The sequence below is a fragment of the Manihot esculenta genome, chromosome 15 (assembly GCF_001659605.2).
Source record: "Manihot esculenta cultivar AM560-2 chromosome 15, M.esculenta_v8, whole genome shotgun sequence".
In the NCBI taxonomy this organism is placed as follows: Eukaryota; Viridiplantae; Streptophyta; class Magnoliopsida; order Malpighiales; family Euphorbiaceae; genus Manihot; species Manihot esculenta.
This window is the reverse complement of record NC_035175.2, coordinates 10,673,352-10,685,748: the sequence shown is the minus strand read 5'-3', so window position 1 is coordinate 10,685,748 and position 12,397 is coordinate 10,673,352. Positions and strand designations below refer to the sequence as shown.

The 12,397-nt window shown below is 40.8% G+C and overlaps 1 protein-coding gene across 1 annotated transcript; it reads right to left on the bottom strand.

Annotated features, from left to right (window-relative positions):
• Positions 1-3,997: 3,997 nt before the first annotated feature.
• On the bottom strand, positions 3,998-5,494 carry LOC110601020 (protein PLANT CADMIUM RESISTANCE 2). Its single transcript, XM_021737994.2, has 4 exons — positions 5,064-5,494; positions 4,859-4,930; positions 4,509-4,721; positions 3,998-4,418 (listed from the first exon to the last, which is right to left on the bottom strand). Exons 1-4 carry the CDS (start codon positions 5,272-5,274, stop codon positions 4,333-4,335), a joined length of 582 nt encoding a protein of 193 aa, XP_021593686.1. The 5' UTR covers positions 5,275-5,494; the 3' UTR covers positions 3,998-4,332.
• Positions 5,495-12,397: the final 6,903 nt, after the last annotated feature.

Genomic DNA, 12,397 nt, shown 5'->3' with positions numbered 1-12,397 from the left:
TTTATGCCCAATGCATGTTTATGTGATGTTATGTTGAAAGTTTAAGTTAGTTTATACATGTGGGAGAGTGTATGCATGATTGGAAAAGAGCAAGTGAGATTATGGGGTGTTTTGATGATTTTGGCCTATGTGGGTCATAAGCTATCTATGCATGCTTTGGATGTTGTTTTTGGAGTTTAAATCTAGTTGTTAAGCTCCTTTATGCATGACTAAGGGTTTATGCATGGTTTTGAGAAGTTTATGCATGTTTTAAAAGGTTGGATGCTTGTTTTGGGGGTTTGGGAGGCTTGTATGCACAAGGGCTGAGTTTTGGAAGAACTCAGGTTCGGCCGCCGAAGGTGGTTTCGGCCGCCGAACATGCCTATGGATGCATGAATTGGCCGCCAAACCTTGCCCCTGAAAGTTTTGTTTCAGAGCTGAAGCAGACTTTCGGCCGCCGAAGGTGATGTTCGGCCGCCGAAAGTGCATGACTTTCGTCTCTGGAAAGGATCTTCGGCCGCCGAAAGTGCCCTGTCCAGCCTTTTCATGAGTGTTCTGTATGCATGTTTCCTTGATGCTTTAAGGGGTTTTTGGGGAGTTGTTTATGAGTTATTTAGGGTGTGTTTGGCACCTCACTAGAGTCCACCTGTGTAGGATCGGACTCGAGGAACCAAGGTGTTTAGCAATGTCAGCCGTTTCAGAGTCGGCCCAGAGCTAGTCAGAGGTGAGTGGAACTAAACCTAATGCTTTAAATTAAGAAATTAAATGTTTTTAGAGCATGATCCATGCATCATGAAATGCCATGATATGCCATAATATGTATTAGGTTGTTTTGCATTAGAATCCACGAATATGATGCATTGCATAATATGTTGTTGATGTGGATGGATATTGGATGATCCTTAGCCCTCAGTATGAGATGAGATAATATGATATGAAATGACATGGTATGATATAGAAAGCCCAGGTGTGGCCTAATCGCCCCTGGCATCATGTATATGTAAGGAAAGACCAGGTGTGGCCTAATCGCCCCTGGCATAGTTGGACATGTTATGATATGAGTTATGCAAGCGAATACTAGGTGTGGCCTCATCGCCCCTGGTATAGTTGGACATATTTTGATATGTAGAGGGCTAATGGTGACAAGTTCATCCTTGATGTGATATGTTTGTGATGTGATGCATTCCATGATGGCATACTTGTAAATGAACTGTTCTGCTAGTGTGGTTTCCGCTCACTGAGCTTTATAGCTCACCCCCCTCCCCTAACCCCAGGTTTGCAGGGTCAGAGATAGTCAGAAGATCAGCAGGTTATGTCTATGGTCAGATTCATGTAATAGATTAGTAGTGGACATGATGTAAGGTAAAGATATGTAATGAAATGTAAAATGTTATGATGTAAAGCAATGTAATGTAATAGATAGAGTGGTGCTTTGCCCTAGAAGTGTGGTTAATCCCTTGTATATGGTCCTTATGTATGTCTTTAATGAGACAGGAAAACCAAGTTTATTTTATGTTGCCCCATTAGAGTTGATGATGAGAACTCTAGTGTTGGGGTTTATGATTATGAGTTTGTGCATGCACGGGTTAAGCTTGGTGTATGAAAGAAAGAAAAAGTTTACAAATTTTATGTTTTACAGTTTTTATGTTTATGTTTGATCATGTTTGAGATTATACCAGATGTACAGGATGTATGTTAGGCTTGCTACGGGTCCTGGCGGCCTTAAGCCGATCTGGATCCTAGCGCCGGTAGCGGTCCGATTTTCGGGTCGTTACAAAAGGGGTCTTAATTTTTGTAGAATACACGATTTCAACCTTGCCCTTCTTGGAAAATAAATTTAGAGAATGCTCACCAATCCTACCTCTCTTGTTTCCAAGCTTTTTAAAGCAAAATATTTCCCTAAGGAGGACCTGTTGCAAGCTAATTTGGGAAAGAATCCTAGCTATGTCTAGCGAAGCATACATGCCTCCATTCATCTTATAGCTTCCAATTGCAAATTAAGAGTGGGAAATGGTAATTCCATCTCTGTATGGAGTGACCCATGGCTCCCCGGACAACGCAGTCCCTGGCTCTCTTTTCTGGCTTCTCAAGGTATGGAAAATCTAAAAGTCAAAGACCTCCTCCATCAGAATCCTCCTGAGTGGAATGAAACCCTCATAAGATAAATTGCATCAGATACATAAGCTGATATTATTATCTCTATCCCTCTGGGAGGAGGAAACAATAAAGACCTTTGGAACTGGTCTCTAGAGCAAAAAGGAATTTATTCTGTCAAGAGTGCTTACAAAATTCTTGTTCAACCTTAGGATGAGGAAGCTGCCAATGACCCCTTTTGGAAGCTCTTTTGGCTCCTAGATCTCCCTCCTAAGATCAAAAACTTAATTTGGAGCATCTTCTGCAAATGCATCCCCACAAGAGAAAATCTTGTGCACAGACACCTAAATATAAACCCCATTTGCCCAACCTGCAACTCTTTTGATGAATCTTCTAAGCATGCTTTCCTTTTATGCCCAACGGCGAAGGAATGTTGAGATCTTTTAAATTTATTCTTGGAGCCAAACCCACCTTCTTTTCAAGAATGGATCCGAAATTTAATTCTCAACTCTGACTCTCAGGTTGCACAAAAAGCTTGTGCAATGTTATGGGCTATCTGGAACAGAAGAAACAACCTCCTATGGAATCAGAAATCCTGCCCTGCTTCTCAAGTTCTATTCTCGACCACATCTCTGCTGACAAACTAGTTATCTGCAAACTCAAAGCCTCCAGCCTCTTTTCCTACACTCGATCTAAACTTTTGGCAGCACCATTCTTCTGGCTTTCTTAAATGCAACACTGATGCTTTTGTCCTTGCCAGTCTGGCTTTCTTAAATGCAACATTGATGCTTCTGTCCTTGCTCATGGTCATAGAATTGGAGCATGCTGGGTACTTCAAGATGAGAATGATCCCTTCTTCGTGCTTGCTGCAGTTATGTGTCGTGCCCTTTGGACCCGAAACTCACCAAAGCAATCTTCTTCCGAGAAGCTCTCAGCTGGGTTAAAGATAGGGATTTTCAAAATATCATTTTTGAAACTGACTCTCAGCTCCTGGCTCAAGCTTTTCTTTCTAACGATCCTGACATTTTTCTTTTCAATGTTGTGGTCTCCGCTTGTAAATCTTTATTGAATCAAATACCTAATAATTCGGTATATTTTGCTCATAGATTAGCAAACTCTGTAGCCCACTGTCTAACGACATCAGTTAGTTTTTCAATCTGGTCTATAGAAGTGTGGTCCTATCCCTCCTACTTTTGTTCTTCTTTTTTGAAAGTTTTACCTTTAAAAAACAAAAAGTGCAATTTTTGAGAGATTACTATCAGAGGAACAAGAATAGGCAGGCCCACAATTGAAGGAGCAGGAGAAAGCACCATGATGGTTCTCTAACCAAATGGAGATGAAGGAAAAGGACTTTTAGGAATTTAGGGTAAAAAGATATATTAAATTTTGAGTTGAAATTATAAAAATAATTTTTAATTGTTTAGTTAACTGTGGTTTATTAAATATTTTTTTGTCGGAACTGTGGTTTATTAAATAAACTAAGAGTTTTATGAGTTGTATTAAAAAAATAATATAATATGCCACATGGTCTTATCTATTCATTTCTATTGCACATGCAAAAATTTTGCTTGTATAATTTATTCCCATTTGAAAAAAACATTCATTTAGGAAAAAAATAAAATTTAGAATTAAACAATAATTACTATACAATAGAAACTCCTGTTATATTTGAAAGTAAAATATCTATTTAAACCCTACAATTACTCTAAATAAACAATCATTATCTAAAAAAAATGAAAGATAAAAAGAATAATGACAGATTAGTTCTATTTCATTACACGTAACAAAAATCTGTCTGATTTATGTTTCGTTTCTTAATTAAACAATATAAATTAAACATGTTAATTACTAAATATAGTAATAGTTCCGACCAAAACAAAGATATACTAATACTTACCCATATAAAGTAGCATTAGTCAATGTGTTTGGACAGAAATAAAATCATTATTTGTTTTACTCTGATAAAATCAAGAGATTTGTCTAGCCATAGCAAACCATAGACTGTATTTATACAAACTCATACAGTAGATGTACAGGACTTCATGTGAATCCCATTATATCCAGACTAAATAAGGATTTCTTAATTTGAACATCTACAACAAAATTTAATTGATTGGATACATCCGGAAGTGTATATAATCTTCCCATCGATTTCTAGAGAGCTACCATTGAGATTAGATATCAATGTTGAATATTGAACAATATGATCTTTACCACAAGATGTTTACTGCTTCCACAATGCTCAAATATCTCCCCAATCTATCTTGTCATGCCTCCTTCCACCGCTGGCGGCACCGAAGCCATCTCCAAGTTCTGATTCTTTTTCTCCACATTACCATGCCATCCTGACACAAATAATCATCAAACTAATAAGAACCCAGAAAAATTGAGATGACAATTCATAAAACCCACAAGAAAATATCCAGTCTTTTTACCTATAGGCAAGTCATATCCACGATTTTTGAGCTCTCGATATTCTTGGCACAAGGCGCAATACTCACAAAAGCAATGAACCAAACAATCCCCACAAGGGCTCTCCTTCAAGCCGTATTGCTGCCTCATTTTTGCTCTATAGAAGCATGAATAGCAACAGGGACAACCAGTCACACAAGCGATTAGTGTGTAGAGAGCTCCATTCACTCCACAGGCTGCACCCACAACGTTAACCCATCTTTCTATCAGTAAGACTCAACCATTTCCACCCAATTTGGAATTAGAAGTGGATTTTTCATTAGATCTACAGTAATTGAGCACCCTATCTACGCAATTCAATTTAACAAGTTACCTGACGAGCCCTTGTCTACAATCTCAGCAATTCGTCCGAAGGTGAAGCAGGGGCACCAAAATGTTATGCAGCCTGTGAACCCACAACAAAAAAACAACAAATATCAATACTATGTTACTCTAAAAAGCAGCGCGTGGGAGAAAAGCGCCACCAGTGAAGCAGCTAATTAACGATAGTGGAGAGGTTTAGTTAGTTGGAACTTAACAGTTTCGCCGATCGGAAAAGCAGTCGCATAGGCCAGTGGACCATGGGTCCCTGACCTTGGATTGAAGTTGGGATTCTGATCGAGAATTTTCACTACTGTAGAACTGGCTTGTTGAGCTTACCGGAATCCCAGTTGTCGTTGAATCCTGACTAAACACCGGCTGTGAGGAGCCGGAGAATCTGTCGTAGGAATTTGGGTATGCCGAATACATGATTGAAATGTATCGAAAATGAAGAGGATTGTTAAAGAAACAAGAGAACTGGAGGAGGATTTGTGATCCAAATCAGAAGAGAGACGCGTTTGCTTATCTTTTGGGCCTCAAAACTTTCTAATACTTGGAGCTTGTCTGTAAAAGAAGAGAAAACTGAAGTCGCCGGTCAACCGTCAACGCGCCCAGCTTATAGAAATCTCTGGGAATCAACCTTGAGCTTATTTTCTATCTACTTGTACTTGTCCAAAAATTAATGTCGACTTTACTTTTGCTACTGAATTTCACAAATATGAAATTTGGATAAGGCTTTGATCATGACATTACTGTATAATAATTATGAGATTAATAAAATTGATATTTCAAATTTTTTTTTAGAATATATTAATTTAACCCAATTTTTTTTTAAAAAAAATCCTAATTAATGCAGAGCAGATTTTTCTAAACAGGAATAACAAGTTCTCACAGATTGTTACTCTTGAGCAGAAATTTGCATCACTGTTACTTAATCACAAAGCTTTATAAGCAACAAGACCTTGGGGAGATGTTTGGATTCAGGAATAGTCTTCCTCTATTTCTAGTTCTTTAGTCTCATTATTCATGGATAATTTTATCTAAATTTGACCTATTATAAATTTAAACTATTTTTTATTTTGTATTTATAATTTGGAAATTGTTTATAAATTTTTTTCATGATAAATATATGACCTTTTGTGGTTTGAATTAAAAATAACAAAAAAAGAAAAAAAAAACTCAGTAAAATGTAAATAACAATTTTTCGTTCTTAGCATAATCGAATTAATTACAATTTTTTAAAAATTACAAATTTTTATTCGTTTAGTGTAATTAAACACCTTTCTCTCCCATCAAAATTTTATTTTTTATTCGGTTATTTCAATTAATTTTTTAACCAGTTTATTTATTACTATTTTAATTTTTTGGTAATATTTAAATATATTAAATTTTATTTTACATTGAAATTACTGATTTGCTTTAATATTATTTTGAAGTACCACCATAACTTGATAAACATAATATTTTAGGTTCATATAATAATTTCTTCAATTTAGAGAAAAAATGAAAATGAATTCTAACAATATATTGAGGGAAAAAAAGAAAGAAAGACTATGATATGGAGCAAGTAGTCTTAGACTATACGGCGGATTTGGACCGGTCTTAATTTTTACTGCCGATATCTGATAGAGATCCACGATAACTTTTTGAAAAGAAAATTTCGAGACGCATGACTTTTAAAAGTGTGACGATGGCCGCAGGTCTGATCACAAAGTTTGATATGAAAATTTCATCGTTTAGAAGTCAATTTTGCATTTTAATTATTTTTTTGGATATTTTGGATATTTTCATAATTTTACTTATTAGGGTTTTATTTCTATTATAAATAGCCTATCTTAACTATTAGAAACTCACTTTTTTAATTTTTGAGAAATTTCAATAAGACTTTTAGTCTTCTAGTCTATCTTTTCTCTTATTTCGTTTTTAACCAAACGATATTGGTTAAAACTCTTGACGGAGTCTAAATAGTCCTTTATCATATTGGTATCAGAGCAAAGTTCGACCATGGCAAATAACCAAGAGGCGCGACTTGCTGCGATTGAGGCATTTTTGGCAGAATTGAGGGAGATGATTGGACAGCTGACCCTGCAGCAGGGACTCCACCAACCCCTCGCCGCCGCACACCCCCAGCCAGTCGCCAATCCTGTAGTCGTCGATCCTATGATCGCCAATCTTGTGCCTGCAAATCCCCATTAGAATTATCATGAAGGTTACAAGATCAAGATAGACCTTCAAAACTTTTCTGGTGTGCTGGATGTGAAATCTATTCTTGATTGGCTGGCAGAGGTTGAACGTTTTTTCGAAGTTATGAACGTGGAAGAGGATCGCAAGGTTCCGATTATGGTCTATAAGCTAAAAGGGAGTGCAACAGCCTAGTGGAATTTGATTCAAAACGAACGCTATCGGAGGAGGATGGAACCCATACGAAACTAGGTGTTGATGAAGCAGATGTTTGAACAACGGTTCTTACCTAGCGATCACGCTCAGATTTTGTATAACCTGTATCATGACTGTGTATAGGGGAACCAAAGGATGGATGAATATACCGAGGAGTTTTTGAGGTTGCAGGCAAGGTGTGAAAACTGTGAGAACAAAGCCCAGCAGGTTGCTCATTATCAGAGGGGCCTGAATCACGAAATTCGTTGTATGATGCGAGTAGCTGCGATTTTCACCTTGGCAGACACTATTGAGATGGTAAAAAGGGCAGAAGAGCATGTTGATCGGTAACCACGACAGCAGTACAACCGGAATTTGAATTACAGAAATTCTGATTCGATAGGGACAGGGACGCAGCAGTATAGAGGCAATTACAGCGAGCGTGTAACGACCCGAAAATCGGACCGCTACCGGCGCTAGGATCCAGATCGGTGTAATACCCGGCTAGAGTCCGGCACCGGAATTCCTGTTGTTTGATGGAATCCGGGGTGTCGGAATTCTAAAAAGGGTAGGATTTATGTTTTTACTAGGTGTTATGATGTGTTTAAATGTTTTAAGGATAGGGGAAGTGAGTTTTGAGTTGAAATGACCTAAGGCAGTTGAGCCGAGTTCGGCCACCGAAAGTAAGTTCGGCCGCCGAAGGTGTTCGGCTTCCGAAGGTGAGTTCGGCCCCCGAACGATTGCATGGTCTTGCATGTGATTGGGCAGCCGACGATGAGTTGGCTGGTGAGCTGAGTCATGGTTTTTTTGACAAGTGTTGGCCTCAGATTCTTGCCATGGAATGGCCACGTCTCTATGACTCACCTGTACATGTTTTGGGTGATCATACAGAAGCTGGAGGTGCTTGCAAAAGTGTTGAGAGTTGAGAGAAACTAAAGTTACGTTTTTGAGATTTTGAGAGGTTGATCCGTTTTCCCTTGTTCAGAACGTGCATCTTCCTGTTTACAAGGTAAGGGACGAGTTAGAACCTGTGTATATGTTTTCTGAAGGTTTTAGGAGGATTTGTGAAAGGAGATGCATGCTTAGGTTGTTCATGGTAGCTTTTTGATGAGTTATGCATGTATATATGTTTATGTGTTAGGTTTGTTTTGTTCTTTGGGGTTATTAGCTAGTTTTGGACCCCTGTGATCATATACATGAGTATATGTATGTTGAGGAGGTGACGTTTGCATGGTTTGAGAAGTTGAAGAAAAGAAGGAGATGGTTTGCCGTTGAAACTGAGTTCTGGATGAACTCAGGTTCGGCAGCCGAAGGTTCATTCGGCCGCCGAACCTCTTGCATGGTGGCTTCGGCTGCCATAGTTTGCCCCCGCGAGCTTGTGCATGTTCGGCTCTGTTTGGGGGATTCGGCCGCCGAAGGTGCCGCCGAAGGTTAGAGACTTTCGTCTCTGGAGTGCCTTGTGGCCTCCGAAACTTGCCTCCGAAAGGGTTCGGCCGCCGAACATAGAGCTTCGGCCGCCGAAGGTGCTTGAGTTTCGTCTCTGGAGAGGACATTCGGCCGCCGAACCTGCCGCCGAAAGTGTTCTGTCCAGCTTTCTTTTGCTTGCTTTGCATGACTATTTTTGTGAGTGTAAGGGGATTCTTGGGGAGTTTAATAGAGTTGGTCATAAGCTTGTTTGGTCCCTCATTTGAGTCTTTATGTGCTTATACAGACCAGAGGAACCAGAGAGAGCAGCAGTGAGTACTGCTCCAGAGATTCAGAACCTGCAGAGTCAGTCAGTCCAGTTAGCCCGAGGTGAGTGGAACTAAACTTAAGACTGATGATTTTTAATTGAACCACAAGCTGCTTTTAGCATATCTCATGCATCATGTTTATGCCATAGGTTGCTTGCATTAGTATTCACGAATATGTTGCATTGCATTGTTATTTGATGATGTGAGTAAATGCTGAATGATCCAATAGTCACAGACAGGAAGACCAGGAGCCTTTGACTACGCCCTGGCACGTATAGCAAAGACCAGGAGCCTTTGACTACGCCCTGGCAGGTATATAGCAAAGTCCAGGAGCCTTTGACTACGCCCTGGCAATGGTAAGTTCACAGGTGTTATATACACATATACATATATGACAGGAAGACCAGGTGCTCGATTCTACGCCCTGGCACAGAGTTACTGGGACTATGTGGTGACAGGTTTACTCTTGATGTGGCTTGTCTGTGATATGGTGCATTCCATGAGATCATATTTTACTGAGATGTTTTACTGTTCTACTCACTGGGCTATAGAGCTCATCCCACTCCCTTAACCCCAGTTTTGCAGGTTCAGTGTACAGTGTACAGGGACAGTCCAGCAGAGTACAGGAAGAGTGAAGAGATCTGTAATAGCTTAGAGTGGACATGTAATAGTAAAGAGATGTAATAGTTGTTGCTTGACCTAGACCTAGTAATGTATGTATTGTGTACATGATCTGTATATGTATATATGTTTTCCTGTATGTGAAAACCAGGCTTAACAGGTATGAATTAACCCATCTAGAGCAAGCTCTAGTCAGGGATACAGAGTACAGAGTACATGAGTACAGAGTACAGAGATAGTGCATGCACAGGTTAAGCCTTGGTTCAGAAAAGAGTTTTATTTTCACATAAAATGTATGATCATGTATGAGGTTTACAGGTACACAGAGAGTATAGCAGGCTTGCTACGGGTTCTGGCGGCCTTAAGCCGACCTGAATCCTAGCGCCGGTGACGGTCCATTTTGGGGTCGTTACAGATTGGTATCAGAGCCCTAGGTTCACATGATCGGACCTATAGAGATAGTGTTGGGCTCAGACAGGTTAGAAGTGGTTAAGCACAATAGGAAAATCATGTCCACTAGGATAGGGTCTTGAGTCCTATCTGCTATGATATGCCATGAGTGTTGCATGTGTATGAGTGATATGTGATATTTATGTGCTATGTGCTAAAGTGGTATGTTATATGTTGTGTTTCCAGAGTAAAGATGCGAGGAACTCGTCGATCAGCTCGATTGACTGGAGTCCCACCAGAGAGTGAGAGACCAACTGCTCGTCCTCCTGCATTGCCAAGGGCAAGGTCTCAGAGATCTAGCAGGGAAGGCATGTCAATAGACCCTAGAAGGTCTGTAGACGAGAGCAGAAGAGGAGTAGTTAGAGGAGGAAGATCAGAGGAAGAGAGGAAGGCTATGGAGACTGATCCGTCTATGGATGAAGGTATGGGCGATTCCGAGGGAGGCGTTCAGACCTCAGGTTATGGTTATCCATCCTTGTTTTAGGAGCCAGAGTATCCGATGGAGGGTATGTCGGAATACTCTCGTTTTGACCCATATCCTACATACATGCCATATATGCCATATCCTCATTATTACCCATCATATCCACCATATCCTATGTATCCCTCTTCCCCCATACATCCAAGTGCAGCACACCTAGAGCCAAATGAACCAAATGAACCAGTACTACCACCAGAACCAGTAGTCCCTGTTGTTGACAGACATGAACCTAGTTCATCTGGAGGTAAAGTCCAAATGACGGAGTACTTGAAATTGGATGCTCCTAAATACAATACGGGAGATGATCCATTTGATTACCTCAGAGCAGTTAGGATGATCACCAGTGAATTGGGAGCAGATGATAGGAGAGCCATTGAGATGGCAGGTTTCACATTAAAGTGTAGGAAAGCCAGAGAATGGTTTAAGAATTATGTGGAGCCTAGAATGGACAGTATGTCATGGGGAGAGTTCGCCAATGAGTTTGCAGGGTGGGCTTTTCCTGACAGTTCAAGGGAGATGAAGATAATTGAATTTGAACAGTTGCGACAGACAGATGAGATGAGTGTTGATGAATTTACAGATAAGTTCCTGGATCTGCTTCAGTACGTGGGTCAAGCCTATGATACTGATCAGAAGAAAGCAAGGAGATATACCATGAGACTTCATCCCAGGTATTCTTCTTTGATCCTTCCAGCAGAAAAGGAGAGTTTTCACTCTATTATAGATGCAGCCAGGAAAATGGAAGCTAGTGCCAATATTCAGAAACAGGCACAGGCTTCGGGTTCTAAAGCCCCCGCACCAAACAGTAAAAGATGGGATAGAGCAAAAGGAACAAAGAGTAAGTTCTGGAATAAAGTCAAGTCAGGTCTGGGAATAGGTAGTGGCTCAAGCTCTGGCACAGCTCCAGTCTGCAGACGATGCGGAAAACCACATGGAGGAGTTTGTCGGTTGGGATCTACAGCTTGTTTTCGATGTGGACAGGAAGGGCATATTGCTCGGGATTGTCCGCAGATGACTTTTGCACCATCCCAGCAGATGAGTTCAGGCAGTGTGGTACAGCCAGTTGTACGGCCAGTAGCTCCAGTCATGCCTCAGAGTAGTGGAAGAGGTAGAGGGAGAGGGGTAGCCTCTACTTCAGCAGCAGGTTCCCGAGGTGGAAATCCGGTAGCCCCAGCACGGATTTTCACAGTGACACAGGAGGAGGCTAACACGTCGAACACAGTGGTGTCAGGTAATCTCATCATTGGGTGTTCAGATGTGTATGCTTTGATGGACCCCGGTGCTTCTCATTCCTTTATTGCTTCGAGAGCCATAGAGAGGTTGGGTTTGATCAGTTCTGAGTTAGAGTATCCTCTCTGGGTCAGTGGACCTAGATGTGACCCATCAGTGGCAGTGTCAGTCTGTCGTTTCAGTCCAGTGTTTATAGAGGGTAGATGCCTTCCAGCTGACCTTGTGGTTCTAGATTTGACAGATTTTGATGTCATTCTAGGGATGGATTGGCTATCTGCATACAGTGCTACGTTGGACTGTCGAGAGAAGCTAGTGAGTCTCAGAGACCAGGATGGGTCAGAGTGTGTCTTCAGAGGAGACAGGAGAGGTACACCCAGAGGTATGATTTCAGCCCTTCAGGCTCGTCGTTTGCTTAGGAGGGGTTGTCAGGGGTTCCTAGCTCATGTGAGAGAGCTAGATAGTCAGGTGAGGGAACCAGCCACAGTACCAGTAGTCCGAGAGTTTCTCGATGTGTTCCCAGACGATTTGCCAGGACTACCACCTGATAGGGAGATAGGGTTTGACATTGAATTATTGCCAGGGACCAGACCTATCTCTATACCTCCCTACAGGATGGCGCCAGCTGAGTTAACAGAATTGAAAGAACAGTTGCAGGACTTGG